The sequence below is a fragment of the Falco punctatus genome (genome assembly GCF_963210335.1).
Source record: "Falco punctatus genome assembly, chromosome: 4".
Lineage (NCBI taxonomy): Eukaryota > Metazoa > Chordata > Aves > Falconiformes > Falconidae > Falco > Falco punctatus.
Window position 1 is genome coordinate 33,342,718 of NC_137583.1, and position 13,258 is coordinate 33,355,975.

At 37.4% G+C, this 13,258-nt stretch overlaps 1 protein-coding gene across 2 annotated transcripts; it reads right to left on the reverse strand.

Moving 5' to 3' along the window:
- Nucleotides 1-183: 183 nt before the first annotated feature.
- PMS2 (PMS1 homolog 2, mismatch repair system component) lies at nt 184-13,238 on the reverse strand. 2 transcript variants are annotated; one of them, XM_080384246.1, is made up of 15 exons: nt 12,976-13,238; nt 12,442-12,581; nt 11,750-11,836; nt 10,560-10,662; nt 9,660-9,843; nt 8,975-9,142; nt 7,530-7,627; nt 6,654-6,753; nt 6,290-6,374; nt 5,648-5,800; nt 4,388-4,563; nt 2,639-2,712; nt 2,063-2,163; nt 991-1,160; nt 184-611 (listed from the first exon to the last, which is right to left on the reverse strand). In XM_080384246.1, the coding sequence occupies exons 1-15, from the start codon at nt 12,993-12,995 to the stop codon at nt 468-470; spliced, it is 1,803 nt and encodes a 600-aa protein (XP_080240372.1). In that variant the 5' UTR covers nt 12,996-13,238; the 3' UTR covers nt 184-467. The 2 variants fall into 2 exon arrangements, with proteins under 2 accessions (XP_080240372.1, XP_080240371.1); XM_080384245.1 differs by having other exon boundaries at nt 2,639-2,806; nt 3,651-4,563.
- Between the last annotated feature and the right edge of the window lie 20 nt (nt 13,239-13,258).

Below are 13,258 nucleotides of genomic sequence, written 5' to 3' on the forward strand. Positions count from 1 at the left end.
TATGTGGTAAAAGAAAGAAGTATTTTCACTTGTGCATCATTTATGTTTTCTTCAAAATTTTCATATACAGGATGTATAAAACCAGAAAGGTAATGTCTGTTTTATGGCGTCGCTAGAGACAAATTCACATTCCACTTATTTTTAAGAATCAGTGTATTTGCTGTAAGTGACATTCATCTACTCTTTATATATAAACATTTTGTATTTATTTTTTAAAAGGCTTGATTGCAAAAATAAGTAATACACACAGTAAACTGCAATAAAAGAAACGTTATTTACATACAAATTCAATCCAGCACGTTGATACTGTTGACTTGATAGGAGTAATGATGAAACCCTGCTGAACACCTTGAAGTGTTACTGTCTTCTTGAACACTGGCTAAAATTTTCTTTACTCAAAAGAGTCAGGATAAAAGCTCAAAATACTGCCAAGAATTAAAATCGAAAATGATAATAAACAAACTGACTTATTCTGGTGAAATCAAGTCTAAACTGACTATGTGTCTCATAGTAGGCCTTCCATGGGGGCAGTTCCAGGGATGCTCAATCTCACCCATATGGTTGATCAGTTTTCTCATTTCCTGCACATTCAGTGCAGTTCCAATCATCACCTGCAAGTCAAAGCAAAAAACCCAATTGTTTTCTTTCTGCTTATTGACAACTGACACAGATAAGAACAGTACTTCAGCTACTAAAGCATATAAATACTGTGCAAGGCATTAAAAGCAGAAAGACCTACAAGATGATCAGAAGACAAAATACAGCTAAGTATGATCGTAAGTGTACTACTTTGAAACAAAATATAAAACTACCAGAAAATTTTCCCAAGTTACACTACACAAAAACACAAGGAACAAAAGCAAGGATATTAGCTGTTGACACTCAACAGTAAATGAACTTTCCCTGCAACATATATAGAAATACAGCCACCTAAAATACAACAGAAAATCCGGTATTTATTTGAAAACAAACATCAAGTGCAGTACTTACAGACTTCCTGCAAGCTCGAGAAGCAAACATCTGTCTGACCCTGGAGGGCCTACACATGACTCCAGGGCAGTCACTCAACATGAAGATCAGCTCGTCTATGTCTTGTGGACCAAAAGTCCAGTTTTTGCTTGTTGGCAATGATATTAATTTAATTCTTTGTGTTACAGGAGCTGAAAGATTTGCAATAATTAATAAACAGAACACTACAGGAAATTACTTCTTGAGAGGAAAATTGAGAAACTACTTTGATACATTAATATGATGTGATCTGCATATATGCTAAGGTTTAAATTTAGTCTTTTAATGGATGTTACTAACCAGAGTGGTAACTATGACAAATGCCCTTTTAACATTAACAAAAAAAATTTGCTTGCAAACTTAAAAAGCAGATGGATCCAGTTTCTGACAAACCCTTCAATTTCAAAGACAAATGGTTTAATGAAGCTATTTTGAGGTTATGTGACTAAAAAATAATTAAGGATTTTTTGTTGGTAAGAGATTGATAATTAATAACATTTTAGACAAAAAAAAAGGAGATTCTGGAAGGAAGGATGTGGAAAAAACCTGTAGTGACTTCCCAAACACCAAAATGGTTAATACATGGCACTTGCATTACTCTTGCTGTATAAGGAAAAGAATAAGGAGCTTGTACTTCTGAGCAAACTGCATAACCGCAAAGACAACCAAAGAACATACTTTACCAATGTATCTATTAATTTAAAATTACTAGATTTATCATTTGCCTGCATGTAACCCTGCTGGGACCAGCAACTGTACTAATAAAAAACCAAAAGGATGTAACACATCCTGAAAATACACATCCAGTTATATAATCAAATAGTGAGTCCAAAGAGTATTCAGAAACTTCTCTAAAAAGCTGGTGAAATAAATACTCTACAATGTTCTGTTAAATAGCGCAGAGACCACAAACTCCCAAGTCTTAAAAACCAAACCAACCATATACTACAATGCATATTATTTCCAAGTTTCTAATAACTATCAACAGGGATTTTGGCATAATAGATGATATGAAACAGTTGAACTAATCGCAGCAATTCTGGCCGAAACTCACCATTTTCATTTATGACAAAATCAAACCCATTTTTTCTGAATATTTCCAGGTTTTCAATCAATACAGTTTCATTTACAGCTGTTAAATTGAGATTTTGAGGCCTGAAAGAGGAAAACACAGTATTGCATAGATACATAGTACAAACTACTTAAGATAGAGAGCTTTATATTAGTATCTCTAGATTGCTTCTGAACCCGCTTAAAACATCTAACTTAGCTTTGTTAAAAATCTCACTCCTGAGCAGATCACTTCCAAGTGTTACTCAGCAGAATGAACTTGGTTGGGCAGCACTCCTTGTTGCAATCACAGTGTCCTGCATCCTCACTATATGACCACGCTTACCAAACTGTGGGCTGCCATGTAAGCCCACTGTGAGATCTGTGTGACCACTGACTTGCTGCATACCTACAAGACTATCTGGAATTTATTTTTCACACCAAGATTGACTCTTTGAAACACAGAGCATAAAAACAACTTTTGTCTTAAATATTTTGAATGTGTGAAATACTACATATAGATATCCCTCTGAAACACTGAATTAAACTTAATTATTGTTAAAACACTGAAAATACTTACACTATCAGCTTCTGACCTTGAAGAACAGTGTGTTGCTGTAACATCTCAAAGTTGTATTTCTCATCAGTAGCATGCTGGTCAATTATGAAAAGGTCAGAATTCAACTTTGCTATTATAAACCCTAAATTGAACTGGCCAATGATTTCCATTTTTGCAAACATTTCTTTACTGCATATAGAAAATATAAACAGATTATGAGTTACACCTCATCAGTTACCATGTTAGACTGTAAAACTCGAAAAGATCTTTTTCTCCCCTGCAGAACACACTTTAAAGAAAAAAGAAAAAATAATCTCATTTAAGCAGAATATGAAAGTGAAGTACAGTTATCTGAAATCTACCATTGACTAATGAAGCCATTTCTGGCAGAACACAATCCATCACTACGACAGGATTCATTCGGGATTCTCCATTTTAAATACAGCCACTAGTCATAATAAAATTAGAAACGGGCAGTATGATGATAGTCCAAGTGAGTAACACTGGAGGCAGCATTATGGTTTTGAATTAAGGCAGCTGATGTATTTGCCTTCTTTTTGCAATTAGAAGTCTTTTGTAACACTTTTTTTTTTAAATCCAAAATCATAGACTTTTACTGTCCAGTGACCACCTGAATGTAACTTATTTTCACAGCCATGTCTCACCAAATTTCAAATTTGCACTAGAGAGAAATATAATTTATGCAGTCTTTTCGGAGTGTTTTCATCCATCATGACATTTGGTGTTTCTCTGACCGCACTGCAAATTACAAGTCTGAACTAAGCCAAATTATGGTGCCTGTGGTCTTTTTGGTGTCTTTTTCCACATTCTGTTTGTACTTAGTTCAAACAGCTGGTCCGTCAGGTAAAGTAACTTGTTAAATGGACATTATAATGGCGTATGTTAAATGAAAGATATGTTCAAAACTAACAGGTGGATGTAAGCCTCTGCCCACCCCCAAGACAGGTCTTACACTTTTCCTTAAGTACTTTTATTAATTGATGAACAGAATATGTTAAGAAGGTGAAAATACCTGATCTCTTTTCTCAATTCATCTTCTGCTACTTTATTTTCTCCAGGACTAATTTTTGCTTTAAATCTTCTGTAATTTTGTGTTTCTGTACTTTTCTGTTTTTGCCTTATTACCTTTTTTACCTTTTCTATTAAAACCTTCATAGAGAATTCAAGTGGCACAGTTTTCTTTTTAACTTCTACCAGTACATCAACAGTTGGCATATCGTTCATGGTATTCTTCGCTTCAGGACATTTACCTGCCTTGAAGTCACATGCTTCACTTTTAAAGCTTCTGCTTTTCAAACATCTTACTCTTGGGAAAGAGCTACTGGCTTCTTGAGATAACTGATTTTGATTAGTCCAGTCATTCACTTGATTTAACTTATGTTCAGCACCCAAGACCTGAACATCACATTCCAATGACTGCTCACTACATCCAACAGTTTTAAGACGTTCATTTTGAAGTTGTTCTTCCGAGCTACAGAATTCTTCTTCAGAAGAATTAATTACACTTTCAATATTGGTGCAACTCCCAGCTTCTGGTGTACTACATCTGGCATCTGACTCAGAAATGCTACAGAATCCAGAATCTGCATTATCTTCTGATTTTCTCAAGTATCTGCTGGGAATTGACATCTTTGAGTTCATCTCATGACAACTCTCAGGCTCCTTAGTCAAGGCAGACTTTTGAGTCTTTACAGTACTCAAAGTGGTATCAAGTGACATTTGTCTACGGGAGCTCTGCTGCTGTTTTACCTTTTTAGGGCTCCGAAAATTACCCTCTGTCATTTGATGGAGAGAGAATGACTCCCTTAATCTGGCAAGACTCATTATTCTTTTTCCTTCACCACTTGGATTTTCAGTCTCAGAGTCAGGCAGCATTTCTGCCTGAGGCTTTTCTCTCTCTTCAGGAAGTGTCTTCGTCAGGTTGCCTAATAAAACCAGAATAAAGAATATTTCAAGATTCTAAGTTAGCTGGAAACATGAATTAAGTTATGTGCTTTAGTAGAGGGAATGCAAAAGAGGTATAAAAATAGTAAACTCCTCAATGGAGCCCTTAAGCTTCAGACAATAACTGAGTATGGGGCTGAAATGCATTAATATCCAACAGACAGGCAGTTACATCTTTAATGAACTTAATAGTACTTGTATGAATGAATTTGTAATCTTTTTAAACTGGAACTGCAATAAGGCCAATCAGCACGCTTATTTATATTATCAGGAGTTTAACAACCGAATGACAATGAAGAGTCAACAGCTCTTACACTTTAATGGTCGCTACAAAAATCCATTGCTTAAGGAGCTGGCATAATAGACATTTGTTCTATATGTGACTTGTAGAGGACTTGAATGAGAGGACTTCACCCTCACAAATGTCAGGCTGACATGTATTTTACTAAAGATTAATTTAAAATAACAGTAAGAATCAGGCTTCAACTGATTCTATACATCAGTAAAAAAGAAAATTAGAAGGGGTCCTGTTGAAAGAAGTGAGGAAGATGTGGTGGTGTTAACAGTGAAAACAAATTTTGAAACATTATTAGTCACAAGAGTTAGCAACAATTTCTGTAGTTATCGTAAAGAATCAAATTTCAAAATCCAATAAACTCATATTCAAATCTTAGATTTTATTTATGAGACCTTAACCATTCTTTCTCAAGGACATTTAAATAAAGGAAACACAGATTTCTTCCAATATCTTGGGAGAAATCTTTTTCAAGCATTATCAATTAATTTAGTATTAATGTTTTCCCCATAAAGTTGACTGTAAATCATGTGCTGGCATGCATAATTCCCGTAACGATCACTTAACAGCTTAGGGTCCTTCTTTATTATTTGATGTCAACAACAATCTTTCAATTTAAGCTACTACATGAAAAAATCTGCCCTGAAAGGTCTATCAATTAACAGCCAGACATATTTTTCATTTCTTCTTTAGATTTTTGCAAACACATTTTTCCATTTTCAATTCTCTACCATATGTCATACACAAAACTTTCACATTTTGCGTCCTACCTGCAATGTCAAGAAGTGTCTGATTGACATTCAGTTTGTTAATATCACTACCAAACATCTCCATCAGAGACGTTTTTAAAATTGCTAATAAAAGCTTTTCCTCCTGAAGTAAAATTTGTCTTTTGTCTGGAGTTACATTGATGTCAACACACTCTAAAAAAACAGAAAGAAAAACAATCACATTATAAATTAAAAAAAAAAAAATTCCTCTCTTAGATCAGTTGTCTGCCCTTTTACCCTCCATTTTTACTTCACAGGATTAAAACCAAAGCCACAGTTAACATTCACAGTATGTCCCCAAAGGAAATTTTGAACTTTCTCAGCATTCCAGCAAACAAAACAGAAGCCAGTTCTGTACAGTAACATGATACAAGTTTTCCTGTATTTAAGCTAACCACAAGACTGCCTTTTTCTCATTACCCGAGATAAGAAATTACTTCTGAGTATACAAAAAGTGGAGGGGGAAAAAAGGTGGAACCACAGCTATACCATCTCTCGCCCTCACCAACTGTAGATCAAAAAATTGTCACAGTACAGGAAGTCATACAGATAAAAGTCACAATATTCTCTAAATAAATATAATTTATTCTTCAATGAAGTTATGGCCTTTACTGAAGTTACTGAAAATTATTCATAACTTACCAGAATCTACACAAATATTAAGGACAACAAATGGATACTGGTGTTTATTGTATAAGTGATAAACTTCATTCACAAGCTTGACAACCTGCAGAGATGGTGAAAAAACAATAGATATCTATACTATTATCTTCTATTTCCCACCAGAGCGTGTTATTTAACCCTCTCCAAAACAATTAATGAATTAAATCATACCTTGTATGATCCAGCTTTTGTTCACACAAATAGACACAATGAAGACAAAAACCTGAGACACAGGAACTTGCAGGATCAAGCCAAAAATACACATATCTGCTACTAATCCAGAGGTTTTCAGAGAACATCAAACAAGTCAGTGCTGGTGATGTTAGAAAAGCAAAAACCTCACCCTTGCTGGATCACATGGACGTTGGTTGATAAAGAAAAACTGTCTGTCTGTTGCACTCCTTCCAACACCATGATCACAGCGAGAAATGAAGCCTGTAATACTGTTGAATAATAATAACATAACAGTAAGGTAAAATGGAGGAGCAAAGCAAAATAAATGTTTCTGACTCTGAGCATATTCAATGGAAGAGTATTTTATAAGGGGCTAGAACACTATTAGTTTCAGTAAATATGTATACATATTTCCTCTCCCAATTCCTTATTCGACAAAGGCTAGACATTCAGCTCCTAAAAGGCATCAGACAACTGAGAAAGTTGCTCACTCTGATTTCAAAAGAAATGGCATTTGTAATTCTCCTGCTCTGAAAGCAGGAGAGGTGAGTTATGAACTGTCATTCGGCAGATATTGATACATCCATTTGCTGATCTCATGTACAGCGAGAACAAAAAGTACTCGCTAAGTAAAGGGTAATTTACTTACACAAACTGATTTACATTCATCTTGCACCATTTCACAGTAACACTAATGAAGAAATACAGTATATACATATAAAAACAACTGATACAATTTATCCATCCAGTTACTCAAGAAACTGACAAAAGTGACATTCAGCAGAAGACTACGGTGATATTTAACTAACTAGGACACAAGGAGTAGTCATTTTGATCTTCCCACTCATCTGACTAGCAAAATCTTAGTCCTGAATTAACTTTATGAATCAAGTCATGCTCTTTCCCAAACTGTACACTAATATCTACTATGCTATTCTTAGTTATTTTTAATACTGTTAACCACCAGACCATTTATTTTTTTTTTTTTCATTTTGGGTTATGGTAAGATTGCGCTGCCAACAGAGGTTTGTACTTTTCTGATTACCTGTAAAGATGTTGTGGCATGTCAGTGGTGTTGAGTCCATATTCTTCACAAACAGCGTCATTAGGAGGTAGCTGAACAAAAGGAATGAGGCTCTGCAACTAAAAAAAAAAAAGGAAGTGGAACATTAAAAATTAATAGATTTTTTTCTTCTATTTTATTATTTATTAGCCTTAAAATCTATTTGAGAAAATCGTGGGTTTTTTCAAGTGTGCTGAAAGGCAAATACTCAAAATATCCAAACCTACTAGAAGACAGTAGCACTGCTTACTGAGAAACAGAAACAACGCCTTAATGAATGGCTGTGCTCATCCTCAGATATCACTCCAGACCCTTAATTTAAAATATATGTAGACAGAACAACAACATGATTGACACAGTTTGGACTCTCCAGCTATATACGTTGACCTAATCAAGTTCTATGCAAAAACAAAAGGCAAAAAGAGTAACAGAAATTTCTTTTGAAAGAGCAACAAAACTATTAGAAAAGATATTATTTGAATCACAAGCTGCCTAAGTACAGATCTGTTTACCACAAATATTTTTCTAGTCATGCCACTATTATTTTTCTGTCATTAGAGAATTATGTACTGGTTTTACATTTAAGTATTTGATAATATCTAAGCAGGCTATAAGCTAAACATTCTATTCAGGTAACACTGAATTTTCAGCTATGCTTGTTGCTATGGGGCAAGACAGAGTTACATCTTTCATCTCTTCTTTCAACCACAGCATGAATGGGCTTTGAAATCTCTACATTCCCACTGCAAAGGGAGAAAGTGCTTATCAACAACCAGCAACTACTAACCACTCAATACTCCTTGTAAAATACAGTTGTAGGAAGGATGTTTTCATGCTTTTTTTCATCTTTACTTTCCTCCTAGAGGATAACAATTATTTTTATAACTATTACGTAGAAAGTGTCACAGTCTATACCTCTACAGGGGCTGACGCAATCCCATTTAAAGGTTAACCAGAACACTAATGAAACTTAAGCTTCATAGGAAGAGGCTGCAAAAGCTAGAAACACCTCAGTTTTCTGTTTCCCAATTAAGACTTTCGCATCACACCATTTTTAGGGTATTTTAAAATTGCTTCTTCTAGTGACTTACAGACCTTGGTGCCCATACTGTTTTTCAAAAGCACAAACGTTCAGACGCTTGCTGGCACAACAGCTCATAAAACTGGCTTCTAAATGATATTACGCAATAACCCTGTTTCTTAAATAATTTCTCTTCCATCAAAACATCTCTAAGCAGATTTAGAAACATCAAGGAAATCTGTGGAGGCTGCGCTGTTCCTCCTTTTTCAACCTGTAGGGCGTGCTAGAAGTCAACACATGCTCCATCCTACAGTTTAAAGGTTTTCTACAGCCCCTCTATTTATTAGGTATTAAAAATCTCTCTATAAAGCTCTATTATCTCCCTTTTCAGTAATAAAAGTAATACCTGTTTTTGCCCAAATACTGCTCCAATGTTTTCCTTCAAACTAGAACTTCCAGCAGTGGATACCACAGGGCTTTTTTTTCCTTGGCCAACTTGATTAGTGCAGTTAATCCGCACTCCTTTTGAAACAATACAGTATGCCTGCAATAGCTGGACCATTTTTGCATATTCCTATTAAAGAAAAAAGAAAGTTCACATTTATGTGAAATGTCTCTTTTTGAAACAAAAATGTATAAACAAAATATACAATATTTGCAGGTAACACAAAAAGTGGATTGGAGAGTGAATAATATTTTTAAGAATCTTTATAAACTCAATAAAATATGTACACACATATGAAAAATAGTGCTTTAGAAAAATAGTGCTTTAAAAACAAACAGCATGTTTACGCCATCGATATTTAGCCATAAAACAGCAGTCCCTAGTTTTAAAATACACAAAAGTGATCATGATATTGATTCTTTTCAAAAGTCTGAAAATTTGAGAACGTACTTCTAAAACCAATCACTACAAAACAGAAGAGGAAAGTACACAGGAAGACTGTTTTCTTATTTAATTAATATATATGACAGGCATGGAATAGTTTGACACAATTAATGTCTTCTACATAGAACCATATATCATCCATCTGTGAATAAATCCCAGGGTATGACACTCATTTGAATTAATAAGTTCTGATCTAACCTACCTTTTTAATGTTTCTTTGAAATTCCTTATGCCGCACTGGCAAAGTATAAAACAACTGCTGTATGTTAACTGTTGTTCCTTGTTGTCGTGGAAAAGGAGTTTTCTGAGTAATTTTACCATTGTGATCAAATACCAAACGAGTCCCAACCTTTGCTGACTTATGACAGGTAAAAATGGTGACATCACTAATGGAAAGAAAGAGGCAACAAAATTATTTACTGAGCACTGTATTTTCTTATCCATTCCTCATGACCTAATCAGTCATAGAAACTACACCAATACTATTCCTTTAATTACAACTAGTTCTTCACCACAAACAACTAAAAACATACCTGAGGAGTACTGTAACATTTTCATAGCTACGACGCAAACATTTTTAATTCATACCCCTTTCATTGTTCTCCCATAAAATGCAACGTTAAAGTCTGGTTTTGTTAGACACTCTGTTCCTTATACTAACACGTAACAGCAGGATATTCCTGATGCACAGAGCTGAGTACAAAAGCTGTGTTATTTCTAATGTATAGTTTGTCTGGGAGAAATTTAATTACAGTTTTTATGAGTTATAGCCTAGCAAACAGCACTTAGAAATTACAGTGCATAAGTGTCTGATCCTCAGATGTAAAGCAAGTATACAGTTCCATCCTGTAAAAATTTGGATACTTAAAAGCAACACTAAATTTTGTACATAAAAGGACCAATCAGGTGCTTAGAATCATAGAGTAATATTGGTTGGAAAGGGCTCAGGATGTATTGCAATCTACCACTCAAAACTAACCTAACATTAAGGAATTGGAAGTTTCCAAAGCCTCCTTTTATCAATAATGGTAAACCGAAAAGCTGACTTCAGTTATTTTTGTGCATACTAACTTTCTACTAATAAGAAGGTTAATATTAATACCTTAATGCACACAGTGAACTCAGCGCTTCACCTCGAAACCCAAATGTTTCAACATGTATTAGATCAGAAAAATCTTGCATCTTTGATGTATAATGTTTCAGAGCTGGAAAAAGATATTTAGAATATATATTTCACTTCAAAGTGACACTGGTCTATGCAAGAAGATTTTGCATACATATCAAGAAGCAAAAAAACCTTCTGTATTGTTCATTGCATTTTACATAATTATTAGAGACCAAATAAATAATTCAATGTTCCCTTTTCCTATAAGCAAGAACTCTTTAAAATCCTCAGATATACCTGTTACTCCATACTTACACCCAAAATTCATACAGCACAATGGGTATTTACATTCCAAGATGCCTCGGAGCAGTACACAGTACCTGCCCCTGCTACCGATACACCTTTCACAGATTTTGCCCTGCAAGAAGGCAGCTGCAGTGCTGTGCACAGCACATAGCAGAGACGCATAACCCTTTTCCGCCACAACCACCACTGACGAGGCCTCAACCTACATGATCAGTGCAGCCTAGTCACCAGGTAACAAACTGTTAGCAGCAGCAACCCTGAGCTTTCCCTGTCCTGGAACAGTAGCGGAGTGTGTTTCTGATGTACCAAATACATACCATGAACGCACAAAGTCACTAATAGCTTATAGTGAAAGTGATCCCTAGTCATTATATGAAAAAAAGAAAAAGCTTTCTGTTGCAATGGCTTGTTACATTTATCATATAGTATTGTTTCTGCTCCCATTTTGTGCAACTTGCAACTAGCAACTGGAAAATCTGAGAGCCAGGCAGTTCACTTTCAGCAAATATTCAAGGCTAAAATTCACCTCTCAAAAGCAGTCACTTTCACAAAGCTTTACTCCTTCAGTAATGACTGATGGCTCAACATGAATGAATCTAAATTAACATTTATAGGACTTTGTCTTCTATTTGCATTATTTGTTCCACTTAAATAAGCAATCAAATCAAAGTCTGCTTCTCACCTACAAGAACTATAACCATGATAGCATTACAGAAGTCCAGTCTAGTTTTGCCCAAGTCTTGCAGGTCATGTGTGCATTATGTAAAAGCTGAGTATCCATTAAACTTAGGACATTTGTTTAAGAAAAAAAAAGCAGCTTTCTCACTGAAAATATTCTTTCAAAATGTCCAAATATAAATTATGAAAAAGGTTCAACTTACTCAAGCCTTCAAAGTTCTCCTCTTCCACTCCACCTCCATTATCTGAAACCTCTATCAGTTCTGCTCCATGATCTTTAAGTTTTATATCTACAAAATTGAGTAACAAATATTTTATTCTGTATGCTTTATTCTTTTAATTCTGTATGCTCACATGCAGTATTCAGTAATAGCTTTGTACTTAGAAATAACTTTACCAGATAATGGTTTTTCCATGTCAAGTTTGAACAACAGCAGCAAAAAATCCCCGTAGCTGTCAAGTCAGGACAATCCAGTGCAACCAACCTGTGCTTGCAGACAGCTCAGATTCATTGCACTTCTGTCTGAACAGTTTTCCCACCTATGCCAGCTATCACCCTGGCACCTCTGGGAACCTCTGGAAACTGCAGCCCTGCCTTAACTGCTTTCGTGAGGCCACCGGCTAGTAAAGCCCAGTCACCACTCCTGTACAGGCCACACACCTTATTTAACATCAAAACTGGCTACAAATAAAATAACAAAGACAAAATCATATGCTTCTAAGTGCCCAGCTGGAGATTCAAAATGCTTTATCTGCCTGAAGTGTAGAACCACCACAAACATGCGTGGCCCAGATGGTATTTGCACAGATTTATTACTATGGGCTCTGTTTAGAGGAAGAACAAGTACTTCAGAAGTCTACGAAGCTTTACGAAGTTACGATGAGATGAGGTTACCGATGTTGGTGGCTCCAGCATCCAGGCTGTTTTCCACTAGCTCTTTCACGGCAGTGCCGAGACTCAGCACCACCTGCCCCGAACAGATCCGATGGACGGACTTGCGGTCGATGGGCTTGATGGCTCCGGCCGGCTGCAGGCTTGGAAGAGAGAAGTGGCGGGGGGAGACACGGCAGCGTGACGGGGTGTCAGAGCCTGGCCTCGCCCAGCCACCCCTCGCTTGGCCCCGGCACCCAGGGGCGAGGCGGGGCTCCAACACCGACCCCCACCCCGGGTGGCCGCATCCAGTGCAGAACTGCCGGGAAGGCCCACGGGCTGCCCCGAGCAAGTCGGGGGGCAGGGCGGGAAGCGAAAAGCCAGCCGGGCCCAGGAGGCCGCAGCGGCGCCGGTGGCCAGAGCACGGCCCACCGCGGGGGAGCGGGGCCCCGAGCCTCCCGTGGGGAGAGGCAGCCCGAGCAGGGGAGGGGAGGGGAGGGGAGGGAGCGCGGCGAGGGGCAGCCCGCACCCACCGCCGCTAGAGAGGCCGGGGCTCACCAGGGCGCAGCCGCATCCATCGGGACCCAGCGGGCCGCGCCGCGCTCCCCTCAGCATCACCTTCCCGCAGGCTCCGCCCCCGCGCGCTCATTGGCCGCTGGAAAAAACAGCCCGCCAGTCCTGAACAAATTAGCACCTCCCTTGACATCAATTGGCCAGTAAGGCTACCTAGTCAGCACCGACAGCTGCGCCTTTCGCCCTATCGCTTAACGAATCCGTGACTCACGCTGGCCAGTAGCAAGAAGACAAGGAGACGGTGCGGCATCCCCCAGCGCTGATTGGA

Excerpts from the sequence above, each read along its gene's own strand:
- PMS2 (XM_080384245.1), bottom strand. The coding sequence starts at position 12,995 with ATGGATGCGGCTGCGCCCTG. Across the intron at positions 10,663-11,749 it reads GGAGAACTTTGAAGGCTTGA|CTCTGAAACATTATACATCA; the intron begins GTAAGTTGAACC and ends ATCTTTTTCCAG. Across the intron at positions 5,801-6,289 it reads TAATATTTGTGTAGATTCTG|AGTGTGTTGACATCAATGTA; the intron begins GTAAGTTATGAA and ends CTGTTTTTTTAG.